We start from the raw sequence: 24,912 nt of genomic DNA, 5'->3' as shown, positions 1-24,912 counted from the left end.
TATTAACATTACTGCATTGGGCACTACGTTATAGTTCAAGCTTAAAACACAAACACAACACGAAGAAGACCCTCAGGTTCAGTAAATGCTGAAAAAATGGTTGTAAAATGCATACGAAAAAACTAAATATTACTAAAATCATCTGTAATATTCTAAGTCAAAGTTATATGCACCTAAGGTATATTGTTACTGTGAAAACCTTACAACAAACTGAAAATAAAACTTAATCATTTTTGTTGACTGGAATAAAAATATTACATCAAAAACTTATCTATCTATCTATCTATCATAACATATATAAAGGACTAAAGATCACAAAAGCACATACCAAACTACTAAAAATGACTAAACTATTAAAACTAGGCTAACTAACCACTAAAAATAACGGAAATTAAAATGAAAACTAAAATACAAAGCTAAAAGCTAACCCAACGATAGCATATGAATTTTATTATTACATAAATATTACAAAAATTACACTGGTTCTGTCTTCAATTCAAAATCCAAAAATGTGCCAATACTGCCCTCTACCGTGAGTGCACGACATCGATGCCAAAATGTTTGCAACAGTGGCGCAAACCAAGCCTGCTTTACGGCAGCTGAGAGGTCGTGCGTGAACTGTGGGCCTGAGGAAGGTTAAAGTGACTCTGAATCGAACGGTCAGTGTTTGGATTTAAAATGTGAGAGCTTTTGTATCATTTATAAATGTACCAACACGAATGTAAAACTTTGGTTGTAATGTACATGCGTTACGTTAGAATAAGAGCATTGTGGTGTATCGTTATTAGGCCTGTCGTTAGGCTAACCTGAGTTAGCCAGCAGCAACAGCACGATTATCAGCACAGCTTGTGTTATTCTGCGTTCATAATATAAAATAAGAAAGGCAATGTTGCAAACGTTAAACGTTAGTAACTAACCTGATAGATAGCTTGTTATTATTATTTTCTTAATTACCGCCTGCTAATGAATCTCCTGCTAATCCGATGTATTTTTATTATTGTATTTCTGTCTTGGTCTTAAAATGCGTTTATTTCGCCCTTCCACAAATTAAGGCCTTAAAAAGGTCGTAAATTGTTACAGAAAGTCCTCAATTAAAATGTAGATATGGTTACATGTACTGAAATAACTTGTTTTACAATACAAATGTTTAAAGTTTCTTAAATCAAGATACGTTTACTTGAAATGAAAAATAAAAAGTAATTATTATTATAATTGTTCTAAGAAACTGACCAATTGAGTTTATACTTGAAGTAAAAAAAAAAACACGTCAGCCGGTGTAAAAACTTTTCAGATTTTTCTCAGCCCACTGGAAGATGTTCTTGTTTTACTCATAAACTCAATGCATCATCTCATTAATTTCTCAGAAAACTTTTTGTGTCATTAATCTTGATTTAATTAACTAAGGGGATTTGTTTTTAGTTAAAAAAACATCATGTTTTTGCATATACATTAAAAGTTTATAGTTATTGCCATATTTGAGTTGTTGGGAACAGAAGCATCGTGTGTGTGTGTGTGTGTGTGTGTGTGTGTGCGCACGTAAAATTAATTAAAAATTAACGAGGCTTGTTTTTTAGTTTTTAACCATTTGTTGTTAATACATTTTGAAGACATTGACATACTGTGTTCCCTTCAACTTATTGTTTAAATATTATTTACTTGGTCTTGAAAACATCTTTGAAAAGTTTTAAATTTACCTTCTTAAAACCATATAGCTATAATATATGGAATAATGATTTGGGCGTGTCTGCTGTCGACAGTATCAACATGTTGCATGTCAATAATAAACAAGATTTGGAGATATTAAGTAGTTGCATATGACCACTTTGCTTTATTTAAAGTTCTAGCCATTTATAAACCTTGAGGTGTAATTTAATATAAACATGAATAACTGCTTTGTTCAGTGTTCTTAAGCTTGATTGCATTATTGCATTTGTTTTACATGAAATACTTCTTTTCAGTTCCAAGAATCATGCCGTTCGTTGACCTCCAGTCAAGGCTGGGTATTAATCTGGACCGGTGGCTCTTGGCTCAGAGCGGGGAGCAGCCACAGAAGCGGGTCGCTCGCTGCCATGCCTTTGAGAAGGAGTGGATAGAGTGTGCCCACGGCATCGGCCAGACCCGGGCCAAAAAGGAATGCAAATTAGAGCTGGAAGACTTCTACGAGTGCATGCACCGCCAAAAGACTGTAAGGACATTCGGAAATATCCAAGAAATGTGTTTGAGGTTCTTTACATTGCTAACACTATTATCACTCCTTACAGCAACAGCGCTTATATGAGGTCCGTAAGCAGAAGAAGAAGATGATTAAAGAGGGAACTTACACACCCCCTCCACACCACACAGGCAGCGAGGAGGCCCGGCCCTGAATGCACTCTCAACACTGTTGTACAGTTGCTTCCTCACTTATGTATTATAATATTATTGCTGTATCAACATTGTTTAATGTTCGAGAAATAAATATAATGATTCTGTGTAATTGTTATTGTCTGTACACTGTCTGTTATTTTGTTTAGTGTAAATATGCAATACGAGTTTTAAAGCGACAGTTCATTTTGTCCCGCTGTCATTATTTACTTACCCTCATGTCGTTCATGGCTTTCTTTTTTCTGTGGAACACAAAAGACGACATTTTGAGGTTTTGTTTTCAGTCAATAATCACCAAAACATTCTTCAAAAATATCATTGGTAATGCTCTACTCCGTATAATTTCATAGGTTAAAAATGATTCGGTTTTAGATATTCATAGTTTTTTTTAAACAACTTCTCTTTCTTGTTGTTCTCTAAAGAGCTACACAAGTTATTATTAAAACCTAATGGATTATAATGCAGTGGTTCTCAACATTTATTTACTCAAAAGCACAATATTCAAAGCACCCCCCCCCCCCATAAGCTACAATTTTTCTGCTGTCATAATGACAAAGCTGCTTGTTTTCAGACATTTTTCTCTTTATTAAGAAATGGGAATATTGATTAGATTAACCATAATTTGTTTTGTGATTCCAGAAATTTGCAGAACAGTATGTTCTTCAGTAAGAACAATTATTTAGGAGGAGAAAGAGAAATATGGTAAATAATAGAAATAAGAGAATTTTTAAACATTTTAACTAAGATTATATTATATGTGTGTGTGTGTGTGTAGTAATGATTTATTTGTTAATTTAAAAGCTTGAATTTATATCTTCAGGTAGCATGAGACCACCTGAGTACATTCAATCTGGTTTTGAACTGAATGCAACTGTCTAAGTGGTTTGGTTAAGCTTCCCATGGGACAGCTTCCAGATGAAAGCTTAACATGAATACATCAATCTATTTGACATCTCAATCACATTACCAAGCCAAGATGAGTTATTTGGTATGTTGGTCAGTGGGTGGCAGTAACAAACCACTATTTTTGAGCTTCAATTAATTTGAACTGTTGATTTAAAACTAATGAATGAAGCATCACACTAGAAATAGGACAACTGGGAAATGACTTTTATACTACTGAGACGTTTTTGCAAATAAATGGATGAGTATGGCTCATAAACTGCTTGAATAATTGGATGAATATGGTTCATAAAGTGCTAGATATTTCTGTTGAGACGCTAGAACAGCTCTGTCTGAGAATGAAGACATGCAGACCATCACATGGGTTCAGTTTAGCCTGTTTAATGTCAAAAGCTGGCTCTAAACAAACTGACGTCATTTTAGATATTGTTATTCATTATGGATTCGACTTTTATTATTTGTATGGGTAACTAAAAAACAAAAATATATAAATAAATATTGTCATTAGTGTGTTTAAAAGGGGGAATCTTGGAAATGTTAGTTTATGTGGCCACATTTATCACAGAGGATGCCTGTTGATAGTCTTAACTGGTCTCGCAACCTAGTTGGTCTCCCAGTGTAAAAAAACCCTCTAAAACCAGTAAAGAGTCCAGACCAGCAAACCATCTTTTAAACCATCACTGGTTTAGGATGCTTCTTTTTCAACAGTGATGGCATAATGCATACATGTCATGTTAAAAACTACATTTAAAGTTTGTGCATCCTAGTGTTGCCATTACAAAAATTTAGATTTAGATGTAAAGCCACCACCATATTGAATTTCAGATTGAAATGAGATTTAACTGATTGATTGAATTTGAGTGATTTTTATGTAATGCTCATGAAGCATTATTAAAACCATCATCATCATTAAAGAGGGTGGATGAGAAAGGAGAGAGTGAGGAAGAGGAGGAGGAGGAGGAGGAGGGGGCCGGAGAAAGAGAGAGCGGGAGAGAAGGAGGGATATGATAGACAGCCATTACCGAATCACAGTCTCCATACTGCTCCTCTATCTACCGGGTCGGTGCGAAACGGACCGAGAGCCAGTGTTTCTGTGGCCGGCTGAGAGGCGTGTTTGCCCGGATTGAGAGCCAGCGCATCCCCGCCTCTGTCACCCTGCGTGCGGGAACGGGCACTGCCGTTATACGGTAAGAAGGTCCAAATGTCCGTCAGTATTCTGTCCGTCAGCTTCGGGGTGTATGTGCATGATAATCATCGTTTTTTCTTACACGTGTCACCATTTTAGCTTCTAGTGTTTGTTATAACTTAATGTTAACGTTTGAATAGTAAACGCTTAAGGATCATGTAAAAACCCTAGATTTCCTTCAAGCATCCTCATTTCCATTTAATAATCGGGCATCGGAAGTGCTTCTCTCTACAGGGAGCGAATCGAGGTGTTAATTTCTCACGTTAATTCGTTACAAAAAAGGTAATGATTTATTCATCTCACGCCTGCATGAATGGAGATGCATGAATGGGTTTTTATAAACAGCCCGTTATTCAGTGTGTTTGGACAAAGAGGCTCTGCACACCTCGCTTTCCGCCACATTACGATCTAGCGACGTCTGATGTGTGGAGGAGTCGGACCTTTCAGTGGTTCTGTTGGGCCGGTCCACACAACCGGATGTTACAAGTAGATATGGAAATATGGTTATTGACAGTTTGACAATTGTATTAGTTTTGTTTTTTAATAAATCGCATTTTATGAAAACGTTGTATGTAAACTATGGTGGTTATAGTAGATTAACTTTAGTATTGCACGTGCAGATATTTTCTTTAAACCAGTTTGTGAGCTAAATAACGAAAATTGAAGAATAATTACGTCATGACGTAAAGAACAGCTAAATTCGAGTCATTTAAATGAACTGTTCGAAAGAACCGATTCGCGAAATGAGTCACTTTGCAGTAGTAGGGTACGTGTTGAAAGAAGGGGCGTTCCTAGGGAAATATTTGTGGACCTATGCACATGTCTTTGCCTTCATAAATATTCATTCATGTCTTTGAGAGATTAACAAAAGGCTTTTGCTCAATGTGTTTACATAATCACAACCATTCCTGGGCTAAAATGTGAAAGTACAGAGGTTGAATGGGTAAAGGCTATTTCCAACAACATCCACAGATGGTTTCCTGCCCTGTGCTCCTGTAGAGATGTTGTGTGAGTGTAACCATCCTGCGCATTTCAGTTTCAGACACTGCTAAAGACACATTTAGATGCTTTGAAGTTATCAAATCTCGTTTTAAAAATTATGGTCCTGCAAGGTTTTTGCCTCAGTTTTTGCAACATGTTAAGTCTAAATAATAATAATTTACGTAAAAAAAATATTAGAATTCACAATTGCAAGTTAAAAAGTCAGGACATTGCAATTACGACATCAAAGCTACAGAAAAGTGTTCAGAGGCACTGATAATGTTGCTAATTTTTCATTTACATCACATTCAACATCATCCGTACATTAGTTTTATATGTCGAGGTTCCTGACAGTTAGAGGCCTCGGGCACTGGCCCCATTTGCCTGGTACGTAATCCATCCTTGATCTGATCAAATGGGGCTTATTGTAGCTACTGGCCTTTGGCAAACATGCAAAACCTCAAAAATAGGACAAATAGTGTCTGTGATTGCGGCATGTCTTGCCCAGATTAAATGTCATATTTTCCATAAGAACTAATACCTAAATGCCCACAGTGCTCTGAATAATGCAAAGCCATTATTTATTGCTATGATAAGATCACCTCCTCCATAACCATTCCCGGCAAGTGTGATTATTGAGTGAGTGTGTCTATAGTGATGTGTCAGTGTTACTCATAGCAGATGCTTCTATCCTCATGGGTGAATGCGCATGAACACATCTTTGCACACATTGTATAAACACAGCAAGAGAACAAATGCCACCAGCCTCTGTTCCACAAACTTATCACTTCTCTCGAAGGGAAATGGAGCAGTGGTGCAATACTAAGGCTGTTCTGGGACGTGCTTGGCGAACGTTGTGGGAAGCCAGACTCTGTGCAAATGCAGACCCAGTTGCACAGAGACTTTAAATCAACACAACAGCACTCTATCAGATCATTCAGCTGTCGTGAACTTACTTAGTGTGGTGGAAGGAAAGAAATGAGAGATGAAATCATGTAAAAGAGAGCAGTAGTTTCCTCCCTTTTCCTTCACAGCATAATGACATGGCAAAGTTTTGAAAACAGCATTGCCTCTATTTATATCTGTTGGCTGCCACTGAACCACCATGCTGTCAGGCAGCAGTGGGATGGCAAAGAGATCTAGCTTCAGCAACATGGCTTTCAGTGAACTTGGTCCTGCTTTCGAGAAGCAGTAAAGGACATATCTGATTTTATGCAGGAGATATACGCTTTCTGATATATAGAAATGGTTTCCAGGAAAGACTTTTTAGAGCAACATTGCATTTATGCATTTTACTGACACTTATATCTAAAGCAACTCACACTTCATTATACAACATACAAAGATATATTTTATCAACTTATTCATTATATGGAAATCAAACCAATGACCCTGGGGTTGCGCTAGTTTGAGCTACAGGAACTGACATTCAACGTAGTATAAGATATTATAGATTGTCACATTTTTAGTATGAACTAATAACTAAATAGTAAGAAAAAAAAGAATCATTGAAAGTAAAAAAAAGTGCATGAATACATAAATATAAATCAAAAAGTAATTTGCTATATTATTTTTATTATATTAGTATTTTTAAGGTAATAGAACAAGATGCAGCCATCTATCCATTTAACTCTGTTGGGTCACAGGACAAAAGATTAATTAAATGAAAAAAAAAACTAAATAAATAAAATGTTCATGAATACATAAATATAAATCTATGATAAAATATAAATTTAAATGTAACCATTTTAAAGGAAATAGAGAATAGTTTTTATAAAAGTGTTTTTCTACTGTTGTGGCTAAATATAAAAAAAAATCATGAAAATTAATTCAAGAAAAAATATTGTAAAATATTTATGGTTACACCCAAAGTGTTGCCTTAAAAAAATAATAATATGTGAACCCCCTTCCCCCCTACTTAATTTGTAGGCTATACCATAGAAAACCCACTCATCACACGGCCTGGGACAACATTCCCGGCTGTCCCCCCGACAACGACCCTGGTTCCAACACATTTCTAGAGTTATTAAATCAAAGCATTTGTTGAAAATGGTATAAAAGCTTTTAAAAACCATGACACCAACACAAATACAGAGCAAGTATTTGATGTGCATTTTACACTAATATTTTAAAAATAAATATACATTTTTACATTATCTTGAACACCCGTATTTGTCATTAATTCAGATACTTTAATTAATTAAGTATTTTAGTGAATAATAAAATAATAAAAAACTATTTTAATTTTAAAATACAGTTGCAATTGTATATATATATATCACACACACATTGTCTATCAATATATATAAAATATATGAATATTTTAAATATGAAAACTAAATAAATACTGTCCCAGAGTAGCCATAGCTCTTCTAGCAAGCCTTTCATGAATGACATGTGTAGATTGGACAGGGGAGCACATCTCCAGACAGCTTTCACTGAGCTCACTTGTATTGATGAGTTCAGCTGGTGTGGAGTAATGTGACAGACAGGAACCTACTCTAGCCCCCTTGGGTCCCATTCTTTCTAGCTGATCACAGAGGAATGCACATCAGAGCGGTCTGGCCCAGCCAAATGCAATGTCCGATACTGATCAGGACCTGTTTTAATAGTACCGTGACTGAAAAGAGAGTTCGATCCTCCTGACACTTTTCCTTCTCATCATCATTGTTGAAGTGAGTCAGCGCTGTTCACCTGATCTCCAGAATCATCTGTCTTCATCTCTTTTACTTTCATTTTATTGTGAGTGTTCAACTGATATGTTCTCACAAATCCAGCCTACTCATGTGCTCTGGTATATAGTAGTAGTACGTTGCCCTATGGGTGATGAATTATACATCTCACACACTTACATGCTTCTCTTTCTGTACTGACCTTATTTCTGTTTCCCTTTTTACCCTGCCACCCCTCATATACCTCCTCCCAGCTCTCTGGCGAGATGTCTTCCTCAGACGAGGAGAGCCTGAGCGAACGTTCCTGTGTGAGTGAGCGTTCGTTCCGCAGCGAGAGATCAGGGGGCTCTCTCTCGCCCTGTGCCCACAGCACAGCTGGGCCCAAAGGGGACACTCTGCCATGGAACCTATCCAAACATGAGAGACGCAAGCGCAAGAGCCAGGACTCAGTGCTGGACCCCGCAGAGAGAGCAGTTGTGCGAGTCGCAGGTAAGAGATTCGACTGTGACACTGAGAAGTGTGTGTTCAGAAAGAGTTCTTTAGGGATATAGAACTGATGTCGTTCCAAAACTGACTATCTTTCTTCTAAAGAACACAAAAGTAGAATTTTTCGACTGAAAAAGAATGTTTCAACTGTTTTTGTCCATATAATGAAAGTCAGTGGGATCCAAAACAACAAAGGACCGCATTGACTTGCGTTATATGGATAGAAAACACTGATACATTTAAAAAAAAATAATGAAATCACTTTAAATCAAATCTATAAGTTAGACTTACCAAGCAAGCGGCCCTTGTTTTGTGTGAGTCATTGATTTGATTTAAAGCAGCTCTGGCAGTTGACTAAAGTTGGTAAGGAGGACATGCAGTGGTTTCTAGATACCGTATAACATTAGTGTTCTGGGATTCAGCATTGATACATACAGCTGCATGTGGATCGAGTTCTGTGAAATAAACTGTGATTGGGCTCATGTGGGAGAAGAGAGGCCAAATGTTGGGAGCCGAACTGTTTTGAGACTCTTTTTAGACACGCTGGCTGTTGCTCTGGCTGTTCCTGCTGAGTTCATTACTCCTGACAGACCGTGTCTGTGTTGCTGAACTAAACAGTTGTTGAATACAGAGAGAAAACTGGCTAAAGGGAAAGAGGTTTAGGTTTACTTTTTTGTGACTTGGTATATATGCGATCAAAAGTGTGAGAAAACACTAGTCACTGTTTACTAGGTTTATAAAAAAACGGATACAAGGATATCCAAGGCACATCTGGAATGCTTTGCAGACTGTCAACAGAGTTTTCCCTGCCAATCCTAACCTCACATTTTTTACGACCATGTGTCGAGCTTGTGTCCCTCTAGATTCGCCTCTGCCAGACATGATCTGTGTTTGTTCCATCAATGTTTGGGCCTTTCTTTTTGGTCTGGAAAGCCTGTTTGTTGTTATAGGGGAATTCTGGATGAAATTGTACAAGCTTTATGAATTTTTGCATAATCATAAGCCTAAAATGCAATGACTTGACATTATTGAAGTCTATATTAGGGTCAACGATATGTCGCACATATTTTTCTTTTTTTTGTCTTGACTATAGCCATTCAACATTATAGTGTAATTGAGAGCTATCAATTTTAACATTTATTAGACTTCTAATTTAAGCGAACTTAAAAATTTTCACTTTTATTATAATAAATTTTATATTTACCTGTGCCCTTCAGAAAGTAGGAAATATACAGAAATTTAATTGAAGTTATCAAACACAAAATTCTAAACTTAATATAGATGAATTCTTAAAGCTACAAAAGTTATTATTTTCCTCTTTTCAAGAATTGCTCCTGAACATGACGTCGTTAAACTGTTAACGTGCTAATTTGAACAGCACTAATTAAAATACATACACACAATGACTTGAATACATCTCTTCTACGATGAACATGCATTCATTTTTATATTTCAAGTAAAATATTAAAAATGTGAAATTATACGAATCTGGGTAATATAGCTCTCCTGACCTGTTATGCCAAATAAAAAGCCTCATTAAAAGAATGAAAAGTAGTTAGGCATCTTTTTTATTATTATTATTTATTATTTCTTAGGAAGAAAAATATTTTAAGAAAACTGCTTTAAAAAACTTTAAAATCTGATAATTAGAATTTTTGCAAATTATACAATAAAGGAGTATGACGTATAAAATCTGCCTGCATGATTGTTGATTATCTCTGACACAGTATGGAGATACAGAGGTGTCGAAGGATCTAATGGGTGACTCAGCCTGAATCCCTCAATTCCCTTGTTGCCATGGGTTACCTGTTTGCTTTTCCAGTCCCCCTTAGTTTCCATGGCTATGAAATAGGAGGGAAAGGGAATCAAAAAGCGCCAAAGCCTGAAAAACAAGTATAGTTAGCAAGCTCGTTTGAATTTCAATTTGAGTTTCAGAAAAGAGAGAGTAGTTCTGTGAAGCTTAAATCATTTAAAAGAAATGATTGAAAGAATAAAGTGAAAATAAAAAGAAGGGGATGACAACGGATGAGAGGAGAGAAGAGAATGGGCAAAAAAAGGACAAGGTTCAAAGAGGCGGTTAAATTAAAGGGCAAGGGAAATAATGGCGTTTAAAGGGACGAGGTTAGAGAGACAATGAGTATGGCGGTAATAACTGGAAGGAAGGCAAGTGTGTGTGTGTGTGTGTGTGTCTGATTTACAGCACTTCAGTCTTGGAATGCCATGCTGCAAAACAGTTATGACAGTTGCCTAGAAAACATAGCGAGTTTCCAAACACAAACTACTCTATGCATACATATCTCAGCTCTGACCACCTTTCATTTTATGTGTGCGTGCAGGTGAAGCTGTTCGAACCCAAGCTGCAGTCCAAAGACAATAAATTGGCTAAATCACAGCGATGTCAAAGACTTTTGAGTCTGGGTGGCCGTTTACTGTTGTGAGTGGTGTCTGAATCAATACGCACTAAGAAAGAGGTTAAGAGGCTGATGAAGCCATAATTTCACGCTGTTTAAATGTGGCATGACAGGGAGAGTCACAATGGAAAAACACTTTCATAGCACTTCCCATCAAGGTTTATTGTTGTTGCCCACCTACACAGTAAGAAAAGAAACAAAATGTGTGCTTTTTCCATTGGAAACAAGTTGTTTGTTCCCTCGTTTTAGTTCAATCAAAATGATTTAGTAAATCGAGAGAATTATTATTTCACAATATATATATTTTCCCCGCATGTCATGTACAGGGGTCCGTAAAGACATCTTTTTTATATTCACAATACCTTTGCCTTCATTTACTGCTCACTTAAAGTAAATCTTTAAAAACATAACAAAATATTTATAACACTGTGAAACATAATTATTAGCAAATCTCAAAATGAGTATTTTTTTTCATTCTGTAAATTAAAATATTGTGCTGCCTAAATTGCTTGTAGCATTTAACATGATTAAAAGAATAGTTCACCCAAAAATGAAAATTTGCAGAAAATGTACTCACTCTCAGGCCATCCATGATGTAGCTGTTTGTTTAAAATGAAAGGAATTATAATAATTCAAGTAATCCACATGACTTCTGTCCATCAATTAATGTCTAATAAATCAATTAAAACAAATCCATCAAGGCATTTTAACTTTAAACTGTCGCTTTGCTTCCAAAATATGACTCCATAATCCATAATCAAAATCCACAGACATTGTTTAGAACTGTTTTGTACTGTTTTTGCTTGTAAACGGTGCTTAATCTGTGCATATTTCTGTCCTGATTTAAACAAGATGACTTTTTCATTGGAGAAAGCAATATTAAAGCAACAGTTTGAATTTAAAAACTTTGTAATGATGGATTTTCTTCTTACAAACACAGCTTTTCACTTCACAAAATATTAACTGATGGACTGGAAACTGAAACTGTTGAACTCTCATCCTGACGGCACCCATTCACTGCAGAGAATGCATTGGTGAGCAAGTGACGTAATGCTAAATTTCTCCAGATCTGTTCTGGTGAAGAAACCAAATGATCTATATCTTGCATGGCCTGAGGGTCTGAGGCCTGAATTTTCAGCAAATTTTCATTTTTGGGTGAACTATTCCTTTAAATTTTAGTTTGTAATGTTTCATTTTGAATTTATTGGTTATTAGCCAAAACATGACAATAATAATTGTTTTTTAATAATCTGTACTGGTCAAAATGTTATTGGTGCATCGCTATGTGAAAGTTTAGGGGTCCCAAACATAATATGGCATGTTTTTATTAGTTTTTTTGGTAATGCTTTTAGCTTTTATGCACAACCTCAATCACAGAACCAAACTAGTATTTTTGCATATTTCATAAAGGTATCTGTTTGGCAGACACATATATGTGGTTTAATGTAAACAGAATGTGCATACCTAGTCAAATTGCAGTCCGATCGATCAAGCGCTTGAAGTAACTAAGCATAAATAGACTCTTTTAAATGTAGACTAACTGTGAATGCTATAATTGTAGAATGTTATCCTCTTATTCTGAGCTGGATGAGGAAAGAGATCGTATTTATATACAAATCAGTAAACTGATCCACTGTCACTGAAGTAAAATGCCTGAGACATAATCCATAATAACGGTGAGCCTAAAAATATTGTGCTTTTAAAAATCATTTATATGATAATTCCACCTGCAAGAAATGAATGACTTTACAGCTATTATAAAAGCAAAAAAAAAAAAAAACATTTTAATAGAGCCAGAATATTTAGGCAATTTTTCTTTATTTAATTATGATGTCCTCTTTTCCTGGAGATGTGCATGTGTAATGTGCCTCAGTGGTGTGTGTTTAGGGACTCATTGGGCCAGTAGCAGTATCTGCTGTCAGGCTAGCAGTTGTTAGAGGTTCTGTGGGGTTATGTGTGCCTTCCAGGTCTCACACAAAACTTTGTTTTTGTGCAAGTGTGTGTATCTTTGCTGTATTAGCCTGTGGTATAGGACATAGAGGAATGGGGTGGAGAAGTATTGAGAATGTTTCAACACTCTCTTTAAAAGCATTTGTAACTAAACTTTCTTGGTTACCCAAGGAAAGCTTGGCTACTACGCAATTTTCATGGATCTACACCTGCTCTCAGTACAGGAATGCTTGTCCCAACAAATGCAAAGGATAAAAGTTTGAAGTGGTTGGATCAGCAGTTATTGGCCTGGGTTCGATCTAGTTTTGGAAAGTCTGGTCTTCTTATGAAACTGTTATATTAGGAGTTTGGGGGGTTTGTATGTTCTTTTTTTTTTTGCATGACTGATAAGAGAAATCTGAATCAAATCAGTGACTTTATTTTGCCCGAAATTATTCTTTGCATCTGTAAGGTGGTAGTGCACTAGTGCGGTAATGTGGTAAAAAGCCTATCCACTGATTCTTGAACACTGGGACAAAAAGAGGCTACAAATTTGAGAAAAAAAGTCGGTAGATAAAGGAAGTATTCTGGATTAATCTGTTCAGCATGCTCAGAGGTATTGACCTATTTTTGGATGTCCAGCTACTTCCATTTTCTAATAAAAGTTGATTTTCCTTGCCTACCACGCAATATATTTGTGTTAATATAATGTGGTTCAACACTGCCAAATCCACAAATTATGTGGTTATAATAAAATAAAAGTATTATAAATATTTCAAATCTAGCATTCCCTTCAAAGAATTAATGAATTGAGACTTCAGATAATCATTTCCATCTATCACCACAAGCAAATCTTATGGCATAGACAATAATCATACATATTAAATTCAATTGACATATTATTTTCCCAGTGCACTATTATGATCTACATATTTATGCTACTAATAGGAAAATTTATCAAATCCCACATAATTAATTTACAATTTGTGTGACAGAGTCGATATGGTTGTGACAAAATATGAGCACAACCACTTAAAATAGAGCCTGTGTGAGTTTTTACATCCCAGTAAGAATATAAATGCTGGTTTTATAAAAGGTTTTCATACATATCTGACAGTGTTGATAAAATGTATGACTTTGATACTTTATAAAATGCGTAACTGCAGCTTGCATCTGTCAGCACATATAAATGTTTATTTTTCCTTAATTAAATATATTAGCGTTAGTCTGTATAAAGCAGGTGGTAGGGGTGCACCTCTCCGCTTTAACCAGTCGGGGGCGACAAAACCCAAGAATCAGACTCCATAACATCAGCCATTGTCACCATTAATTTTCTGCGCTGGATGTGGCTGTGGAAGGAAGGAAGGAAGGAAGGGAGGGATGGATGGATGGATGGACGGAGGGAGGAGGAGAGTGCAGGCACTGCGGGAAGAATAGAGAAACCTGAACCCCATTCGCACTGGGGAACAGAGAGAGGGAGGAGTGAGACACACGCCGTGTGATTATTATAGAAGCGGCCATTACATTGAGCAGCACGAATGGAAAAAACATAATATAGCGGGCACCGGCGAGTCAACAGCGCGTCGACAAAGGAATACAAGAAGCACGGTCCGGATCCCGTTTCACTGAGGCCTCATATCTGCTTTCGGAAGGAGCCGAACGGACCGCCCACCGCACACAGACACGCACATACTTGAGAAGCGCACACATATAAACCCAATCACCGGCTCGCACGCGCTGCAATGGACTTTAAATACGATAACCGTTGGGATTCTGAGCTACACCCATGAAAGATGGGCTTATATAGCAGTACATCTAGACTTAAACCGTTTAACCGTCATATATGATAAGGGATATTTACTCTAAACATAGATATTACGTATTGTTATTTATCTAATCTTTTTATGACGGCACATTTATAGGAACCGCCGGTCCAAAGTAGCTTTATATCACTGGATTTATTTAATTCATCGTGTTTACGATCACCAAATATAATATAATACGCTTTAGAAACATATTGAAGCGCGAATAAAAGTCAATTGTGGATATTTAACGCAAACGGGACTTGACAGCTGTTGTCGGACGACCGGGATCCACCGTCCTGGATTACTCTATCGGCGGGCCGCTGTAAGTCGGCCAGCGGGAGTGAGAGACGCTATGGCCGGCTACATCCCGGGCTTACTGCCGGCGAATCACTCCCAGGAGAAGGAGTTCGCACAGGCGTATGAGGATGTGCTGGAGAGATATAAAGGTAAATGACTCATTAAAGGTCTGGTTTGTTGTGTTGTTTACTTTGGCAAAAGTCTGTATGCGGTTGCTGTAGCTGATATTATGTGCCTGCTTTACATATGCTATTTGTTGTAAATTGTCCAAGGACAGTGGAGGATGGTGGGTCTCTATTCCCATGGGTTTGTGACAGGGCAGAGGACATCCAGTGCTTTCTGTGCAATGTTATATGCAGGGAATGTTGTTAATTAGCAGTTTTTCAAAGTGAAAATTTAAGAGTGTTTTTCAAGAGGCCACAGTAAATGGTAAAATTAGTAAACAAACAACAATAATGATTTATACAACAAGCCTATCCAGTATTCCAGTGCTGTCAGAGCTTGTCCAGAATCCTTCAGCATGTGTAGTTGTGATCAATGAGTTGGTCCAATTTTCCACTAGAGCAGGTTACCCAAACTTTTAGTTTTTCTCAGCCTGAAACCCTAGATGAAAAGTATTTACTTGAAGTACCCACTGAGATTTTGTTAATGTTTCAATAAATTAACAATACATTCAGATGTTCATGGTTTTATGATCTCAGTTAATGAACCCAAACAAATATTTAATACTAATAAATATTGCTGTTGTTATATTATTAGTTTGAGCCCTAATTAAAAGCGAAATTTAAATTGTACAGTAAAATAAAAAATAAATATATGACAGTATAACATAATAATAATTTTGATTGTATATAGTATTATAATAACATAAATCATAAACATATATTATTCTAAATAACATGGAACTGGTGTACATTATGCTCCCACAGCTCATGCAGAGATTGATTTCACAGTATTTACTATGGACCAAGAAGCTCTGTGACACTGAAAACACGCATTCATGAGCTGCTTGCGTGTAAATGATCCCAGTGCTGCACTTCACCCCGTAACATGCAGCCCAACATACTAAATGCTTGTTTAATTAAACCACAGTGTTTGATTTGATAATCACACTAAGCTATATCAGAAATAACAGTTTATTTTGTGTAGTTGAGCAGCTCCATTTATTTATGCAATAGTTTATTAGCTTTTCCTTAACTCACAAACCCCCTTTTGAGAAATCTTGCCCTAGTGTGTTAATTTGTCCAACTGTCCGCTGCTGTCCCAGTTTGTCTGGTTGTCTGCTGCTGTCTGATCCTCTCCAGTGGTCCACTGCTGTCTGAGCACGTCCAGTTGTTGGGAATCAGTGAAGGATTGTACTCAGATGGACAGCAGTGAACCCCTGAGGGCCTCAGATGGCTCTTGTGTACTTCTGATGACAGTGTTCCTGTGAAATATGAATACCTCAAATCTAATTGACCGTGATGAGAATATAAGGGAGAGCAAGTGATGTCAGTTGATTTGAAGAGCATCTGTGATGCAGCCCTGATGAAAAGGGGTCTTTTAATTATTGATTATTGTAATGAAATGCGATTCTGTCGGGCCATTGGGACAGGGGCCTAAGATAGCACTGGGAGCTTGTTTTGTAGACCGTGATCTTAATGGATCCTCTGTGTATCAACTGATCATTTTATATCTGTAAAGAATGTGCTTATCTTTTTGAAAAGGCTTTGATATCAAAGCAAATATCGTGTGTTTCTGTACTATTTAGAATAAAAATGTCAGATGTGCATTAGAGCTACCACAAAACCACCTCTAATAATGCCTATAAACCTAGAAGCTCAGTTGTTGATGTACTGTACTAATGCATCCAGTTGCTCCCTTCACACTGTACTGTTTGTCTATTCAAATAAATGTATATCCTTTGACTGACGTTTCGTCAATGTAACACTTTTGAAACAACAAGGCTAATATGAGCAAGAGTGCTACCCTCCACAGAGAGCGTGGTAAATCAGGCTTAATTAATTGGATGCATTACACCCACATTAGCCAACAGAAATGTTCAAAGTGGTTGCTAAGGGAGTTGTTTTATTTTGATGAATGAAGGACTAAGGGCAGCAAGATCTGAACTTATGCAACCCTCAACTTCCTTCTTGTATTCTATTTATGCTTTTCGTTTATCCTTATTCTTTATGTATTGACGCAGACAGCCTTCCTCTTTTCTTCCCAGGCTAGCTTTGTCAAAGGTGGATAGATTTAACATTATACGCCCCACTGACTCTCAATTGGACATGTATGTCATCGTATCTGTTGTGACGTGTACTTTGTTTTATGCTGAGTAATGTTTGAATGTGTAATTATTTATTTTTTACGGTGGCCGAGAGAGCTCAACGCGCTACAAATAGATAAAACACCTGCAAATTAAGAAAACATCTTCCTCAATTTGACAACACACATGCTGCAAATGCTCACAACACAACCAAAAAAAGAAACGCACTGCAAATAAAATGTATTTGGTTGTGTTGTGAGCATTTGCAGCATGTGTGTTGTCAATTTGACAAAAGTTGTTTTCTTAATTTGCAGGCGTTTTTTCTATTTGCAGTGCGTTTCTTTGTTTGGTTGTGTTGTGAGCGTTTGCAGTGCGTTTCTTTATTTGTTTGTAGCATTTGCACCACCTGCTGTCAAACTGATGAAGATGTTTTCTTTATTTGCTGGTGCTTTGTCTATTTGCATGTGTTTTCTGAAGTTGCAGCCCGTTGAGCTCTCTCGGCCACCGTAATTTTTTTGATTCATTAGATACACAAACACATACTACCAGTTAAAAGTTTGGACATACTTGAATAATTCATGGTCTTTTGATTCAAAAGCTTAAAATTAAATAACCATGACGAAATTTCGTTACTAAAATATTAACATTTTTAAAATGTTTAAATAGGTGTGCTGGGTTCCATATTCCAAAATCTTATGATTAAATCCTTGAAAATAGTTAGACAAATATAAATTGTGACCAAATTTAATTGCTACAATATTTATTTATTTATTTATAGGTAAGCTGATAAACTCGACTGCATAGTAAAGGAGAAGGAGCCAACAAGAGTCCAATGTACGCTAGACATTACATTTTTTGTTCATTACATTATTATATTATTTGCAATATGTAAACTGTTAGGCCTAATATTAAATGATGTGTAGGTGTTTTCAGTATCAAGTATCATGTGATGTTTTCAGAGTTTGAAACTTTCTGTGTCAATATCTCTTAAGCTTCCCCTGCTGTTTGCAGTGAAACCTGAGCGGTTACACATACAAATGTGTGTGTATATTCCTTAATGTTTTTATAAGGCTTTCAGCTGTGTCACTTGTGGCAGTTTCATGAACAATAGGAGAGGAAATGTGGATTTGGTGGCTTGAAGGTGTCGCTTGAAGCTGAAATCTGAGTTGGACACATGATACTGGATTAAATAATTCAAAGGCCTCTGTATACGAGTGCATGTCTGTTTATAAGAGGGTGGTGGCTATTTGGACCATATTTGTATTTTGTTTTGAGCTTAAGTTGTTTTGCCGTATGCATTGAGTTAACTGAAGCTCTAAGACAATAGCAGGATACGGAAGACCGACTGTTGTCCAGAATAAGACAGAACCATGAATCAGAAGTAAACAGACTCGTTCAGGATATACAAACCACAGCAGCTTGGAAACAACAGAAAGTTTTACTGGCCTTTGGCCTGTTCACCCTGTGGTCCCTGATCCCAGTGACCCTCAAACACACACAAACACTGACTTCACAGAGTGTGTCCGTTTCCTCTAGCGAGTCAGAGGAAGTGGCTGTTTGGAAGGAAGCCTCTTCTAGCTGTCTCGTCAGTTTCTTTGTGTGTTCTGTAAATACCCTGAAGATGTTCCCGCTGTTTTTGTCTTTAATCCAGTTAGAATGCTTGTCATGTTACTTTCATATTAAGTTTTTATTTTGAAAGCTGTAGTTGTGCTTTCAAATCCCTAACTTGGTATTAATGTCGTGATGAAGTGAAAGTAGCAACAGATCTATTTTTTTCATATTGTGATGTACCTCTGAGTGAAACAGATTATCGGAAAAAGAAAAAAATGTAGAGAACCTGGTTCTATCCATCAGTTTTGATTGGATGGAGGAAGATCTGAATGTGTACTTGCCAATAATTGGTCAATTGTAAGAAAGAGGTGGGGTTTAAGTGGACAAAATGATTGAATAAATCCACCATACGTCAACAGAAAAAAGTCTGTTGGTTCATCAGAAGATTGACATTTTGATTTCAGGTGATTGTTTTACCAATTAAACTACTAAAATGACCTTAGCTTTCTAGCCTATTTAAAAACGTCACATTTTGAGTCATTGATTGAAAATGACACAATAGAATTTGATTCTTTCAGATGGAAAGTCCCAAAAATATTCCAGTGTTTGTCTATTGAACCTTCAGCCTTTTGCTGGTTTGGAGGGGAAATGTGAGCTTGAGGCAGTGCACAGAGGCAGACAAATGATCGAGGATGGATCGTTACAACTGTGTTTTTCCACATGGCCTAGTTTCCCCTGAATCCTTGTCATTCTTCCTCTCACGGTAGACTGCGGTGACCAGGAGTACATACAGCTTCAGCCTTGGCCTCTGTATTCCCCCTCCCTTTCTCCCTTATTCTCTCTCTCTCTCTTTTCCTCCTTTATACTGCAACGCTGCAGGATTTCCCTCCTTGCACTTCCTGTTTGGCCACATTCTGCACCGGCACCTGACTGTGTCAGTGGGGAAAAAGCCGTCAGAGGGCTGATCCTCTTTGGTTCAGGATGTTAGGTGACATGGCAGAGGCGTCCTGTCAATTCTCATTAGACATCCTTCCTTTTTAGCAGATGTAGCATAGTGTCTGACATTGCATTCATTACATTTATCTGAGAAGTAATGCTCTGAAAACGTCATGCTCATTCAAAAGATATTCTAGCTATGTTTGCAATGGAATACTTGTGTGCTGCTTACTGCAGCATGTAGCCAAAATAACATTTGGCTGCATTGTTGTCCATTAATGGTAAAATATTTCATGTTCAATTAAACAAGTGTCTTTCATTCAGTGGATATATGGTTATTTGGATCAAAATGAACAATGTGAACAGTTATAAAGTTATAATTAGAAATATTAAAATATTGACATTATCTAATGGGGGTCTATTTAAAAAAAAAAAAAAAAAAAAAAAAATCTACATTTTTCTTCTTTTTCCATAATTTGTACACTGACTTATTGCAACTTTAAACACTCACATCATGTTGACAGTTGCTTGGCTTGAAAGTTACTTCTGTGTGAGCTGTGCTTCATACATCTTTACGCTGTTAACAGTGGACAATGTTTTTGCATGGAAAATTGACTGCACCTTAATAAGCCTTTTTTATAGTGAGCATGTTTGTAAAGTAGGAAACACAGTTTTCTGATTTTGTGCCTTTCTCTTCTGCTAGTCTGGTCCTGTATTTTAGCTTTTTGTCCTCTTGGTGCATTAGCAAGCGGACTGCCCCACTCTGAAGTAGTCGCGCCTGTGAAGGGCTGTTGCGTAATGAATCCTCAGCTGACTTTAAAGGATACCTTTAACTCCTGCGGTGACTTACTTTTGCACTGTATTCTCTCAAACGTTTTGCAGAACTGTGTTTGACATGACTCTGCTTTACATAATGTCCCTAGCCCTTTTTACACAGATGTCCTGCTGGGGGGAGTTGGCTGTGATGAGCAGTGCTGGTGGGCACTGGCTGCTGAGCTTTCAAGACCATCACTGATGATTCTCAGAGTGGCAGGGCGTTCAGATTTGAGACTGAAGCTGCTGTGCTCTAGTACCAGGCTCTACTAGACACAAACACACTCATTGCTGTCTTTTACCTCAGGGGTTGCTGCCAAAAAGAAAAACTGGGAGAAAAATGAGCAGGAGTTGTAGAGATGTTTTTGAATAAGTGTGCATTAGAAGATGGCCAGATAGAAATACTGTGATCGTGGATTAATCATGAAGGTTGTGTTAAAAGCATGAGGCCACATTGGCTTGGAGAGACATTGATTTATGATATATTGACAGAGGAGCCCTGCTCATTTTTCCCTTTAATACATTACAAAAAGCAGATGACTTGTATGCTTAGCAACATTACACACACTGTAAAATCATCCTACCTGGAATATTTCCTGCTTTGCTGCTTTTCTACAAATGCAGCACTTTTAATTTTGTGATGATTTATGTCTTTAATACTTCCATGCTCCATTTGAAGGGGTTTCTGTATTCCCCCTCCTCATTTTTCTCCTATTGTCTGGTCAGATTAGCTCAGTAAATCTGAAGGACTGATTACAGTAGATTTTAAGCATGCAATATTATCTCAGACCTCTCAGTTAATATGGTCAGTTGGAAGTGATTCTGTTTTGAATGAACAATGAATTATGAATTCAGAATTATGCAATCTTCTGCAAACCTTGCTGCCTCTTTAGTCTAATTGAATTATTATTATAATTTTTTCTATGGGTGAACTGTCTTTTCACTATTTGGATTTTCAGGGCAAAGTTCACCAAAACTTTGCAATGTAAAAAAATATAAATTAATTTCTCCAGTCTACTGCGTTCATAAGCATGTGAAAGGAAGTGAATTTAACACAATTTAGTGTGACTGTCCAGACGTAAACTATAAAACTGAGATTACATGACATTTCCTTATCCTCTTCAGGTGGTGGGAAGCACGTGTGTGTGTGTGTGTGTGTGTGTGTGTGTGAGACAAGGACATTCACTTCACTCATCCTCCCCTGCTCTTGAAAAGAGTGTGTGTGCTTTTGTAGGAAACTGTACAACTTTTAACTCCATCCGCTGTCTTAACAATTTCTGTTGTCCCTTTGAGAAGAGTGAATAGAGCTGATTACTAATTGAAGTTCAATAATGTTTGATAAAGTTAAGGGCTTGAGGTATGGTCTCAAATTTTATTCAGAAGTAATGCACTGATGAAATTGATCAATAGTGATCTTACAAAATAATTTTTTTGTCTGCTGTTTGTCTGCAAAAAAAAAAAAAACTGTACTTGTATTTAAAGGTGAATATTTTAAGCTACTGGAAATTCTGTATTTTCATAACAGGAATAAATTACATTTTAAATTGTATTAAAATACAAACAGTTTTTTTTTTTTTTTTGGTAGTAATTTTTCACATTATTTTCTGTATTCTTGATGAAATAATTGCAGCCTTGGTAAGCATAACAGACGACTTTCAAAAACTTTTGAACGATAATGTACAATGAATCCCTAACAGTATGCAAATATTTCATCAGATCAAGATAACCGGATGACAAATTATAAAAAGAAATTTTTGTTTTGTTCTAGATTATTTCCATTTAGTTAAGCATGATTTAAGAATGGTGTGGTTAAAATGCTGGCTCTAATGCTAACAGGGTACCATGGAAGTATCATGCTTTATTGAAATACCTTGGAGCACCATGGTACATGTAATATGGTAATCATTCAACTCTTGTGAAGAATTCTGATTTATAGCATAGCTAGGCTCTTCTCAACAGGATGAATGTTTTTGATGTTCTGAAAGCAGTTAGGCGCATGACTCTCAGCTGAGAGCTGCAGTGAGAATGTTGCCCGCTGATTGTGGTGGCATCTGATCCTTTAGCCACACCAATGAATGCTGGGACTGTCTCGCCACAGGGTGTGGATCTGAGAGAGCTTTATACCCCTATTAGATTACAAATAGTTTCCACACAGGTGAGTATTTTAAGCTTTAACATTATCTTATTAATTCCAAAGGGAATTCTGAAGAGAAAATGCTGAATGCGGTTTATAGAGGGCAGTAAAGTTTCCTTCAAATAAGATTTACATAAAATATTGCATAGATAGGCTTGTCACATAAAAGCCATTGTATATAATTCTTTAAAACTTCCTTTTAATGAATAAAGTATTCATGATTAACTTTTCATTATACTGTTACACAGGACTGTCTTGTAATACCGTAAATGAACAGCGAGAGAATGAGAGGGCATTTGCCTGAAAGCTGGGAGATTTGCCATTCAAATCAGTCCTGTTGCTAATCTCTCTTCCCGGATATGTGCCTTACAATCAGACCTCCTGCAGAGGCAGCACTAATCTCACTTATCCACCTATTGCACGTAATTATTGCCATATTACAAATAAGACCAGCATCTCCTCACCTCGCCTGCACTGTGGGCCGACCCATGTTGCTCTGTCTATGCTTACACTTATTGTAGTTTTTGACTGAATGCCCTGGCGAAGAGGTCCACTCTTAGTGCCTTTTTGTGTCTTTTTTTTAAGGATTTCTGTCTTTCCTTGTGCAGATAAGGGCTTCCAGACAAGGTCTATAGAGTCTGCTGGCAGGGAGCCAACACATTCAATCAGACCTGTGAATTTGGAATGTGAAGTTAACAACACTTGACAAGAACATGTCTGGGTCATATTTTAGGTATTATTTTTGCAATTTTGTTTGGCTAAATTATTGCTTTCACCTTATAATTTTTTTTCTGTTGTTATTTGTTTTTAAATTAACACCAGCTGCGTCGTGGTACTCTCCTGAACGTGCAGCGAAGACTGACACGAAAGAGAAGAAATTGTTGAATAAAGCTGTTATTTTTGTTTTATTTGCACACAAAGTATTCTTGTAGCTATATAACATTAAACAACTGATATCACATGGACTATTTTAACGATGTCTTTACTACTTTTCTGGGCCTTGAACATGGTAGTTGTGTTGCTGTCTATGCAGGGTCAGAAAGCTCTTGGATTTCATTAAAAATATCCGAAGCTGAAATAAGAGCTGTGTCCGAAACCGCTCCCTATCCACTATATAGTGCACTATATCGGGTGTCAGCCATTTTGTAATGTTGTCCGAATTCTGAGTGAACGACTTCACTCCCTACATTCGCGCACTACTTTTTACCCACAATGCATTCTGATTTCGAGAATACAACTGATGTACTCTCGCTGAAGCACTATTTCTCACAATCCAATTCGGAGAACCGACGAGCTGGAAGAGAGAGCAGGAGCGAGCGAGTTTGAATGAGAGATGCCATTTAAATTACATAAATGATTATAATTTGGTTGATATTTAAAAAATCTTCGTTGGTAGCGTATTCATTCTGATGTCAAATTAACGGTCTCCTGAGGGCGCTCTACGGCCATTGCCATCTTATGTGCAAAAATGCTGCTCGGGAGAGTTTCAAGATACTACAAACAATAAATACATGAAATTATGAACATGCTTATGTGAGTTTATTTTTGTTGACAGTATTTTAATAGTATTTAATTATGACCATATAAGCATTACAAAACAAATGAAACCACAGCTGATTACAGTATACAGTCATTTTAAGTGTTATTGCTATTAATATTATTTTCTAAAATGAGGTACATGTAATATAAAAGTACATATGTGACGAAGATGTTTTTACAACAGCCAAGTCTCACGCGCAGTGTACACGTCAACGTCCGAATCCATTCACTTCATTTCATTCACTCCTTCTGAAATACTCCACTCAACTGCCATACACTATATAGGGATTAGTGAATGAGTGAACGAGTTAACTATTTCGAAACGCAGCTAATGTCCTACAGGTTTGGAATAACATGAGGATGAGTAATTAATGACAGAATTAGGGATGCACGATATTGGATTTTTGTCGATATCCGATATGCCGATATTTTTCATCTCATTTTGGCCAATGCCGATACAGATATATTTTCTTTTGTTTTGAAACAACACCAAGTCTCTCCTGTGTGGAAATTATAAGCAAATTATTTTTAATTTTGGTTTGTTTTTATCAAGAACTTATTTGTTAGAATTAAATAAACAATAATGAAGTTCTTTTAAAAATAAATAAACGATATATCAATCGCTGCATTTTGTTTTTTTCAGAAAGATGCGGTAGT

At 36.8% G+C, this 24,912-nt stretch overlaps 2 protein-coding genes across 3 annotated transcripts in view; both read left to right on the top strand.

Annotated features, from left to right (window-relative positions):
- Positions 1 to 587: 587 nt before the first annotated feature.
- LOC306885491 (NADH dehydrogenase [ubiquinone] iron-sulfur protein 5-like) lies at positions 588 to 2,482 on the top strand. 2 transcript variants are annotated; one of them, XM_079442050.1, is made up of 3 exons: positions 588 to 659; positions 1,959 to 2,185; positions 2,262 to 2,482. In XM_079442050.1, the coding sequence occupies exons 2-3, from the start codon at positions 1,970 to 1,972 to the stop codon at positions 2,364 to 2,366; spliced, it is 321 nt and encodes a 106-aa protein (XP_079298176.1). In that variant the 5' UTR covers positions 588 to 659; positions 1,959 to 1,969; the 3' UTR covers positions 2,367 to 2,482. The 2 variants fall into 2 exon arrangements, with proteins under 2 accessions (XP_079298176.1, XP_079298177.1); XM_079442051.1 differs by having other exon boundaries at positions 593 to 680.
- Positions 2,483 to 14,621: 12,139 nt separating this feature from the next.
- Positions 14,622 to 24,912, top strand: part of LOC306885434 (microtubule-actin cross-linking factor 1-like) — a gene marked incomplete at its 5' end in the record, with an annotated part of 158,310 nt that continues 148,019 nt past the window's right edge. The window contains one exon of the mRNA XM_079441944.1: positions 14,622 to 15,183. Within this exon, the coding sequence (XP_079298070.1) occupies positions 15,090 to 15,183 (94 nt within the window). The remainder of the gene's footprint in view (positions 15,184 to 24,912) is intronic.

Source organism: Barbus barbus (genome assembly GCF_936440315.1).
Source record: "Barbus barbus genome assembly, chromosome: 19".
Taxonomy (NCBI): Eukaryota; Metazoa; Chordata; class Actinopteri; order Cypriniformes; family Cyprinidae; genus Barbus; species Barbus barbus.
The sequence above is the reverse complement of the archived record's forward strand: the minus strand, read 5'-3'. Positions and strand labels throughout refer to the sequence as shown.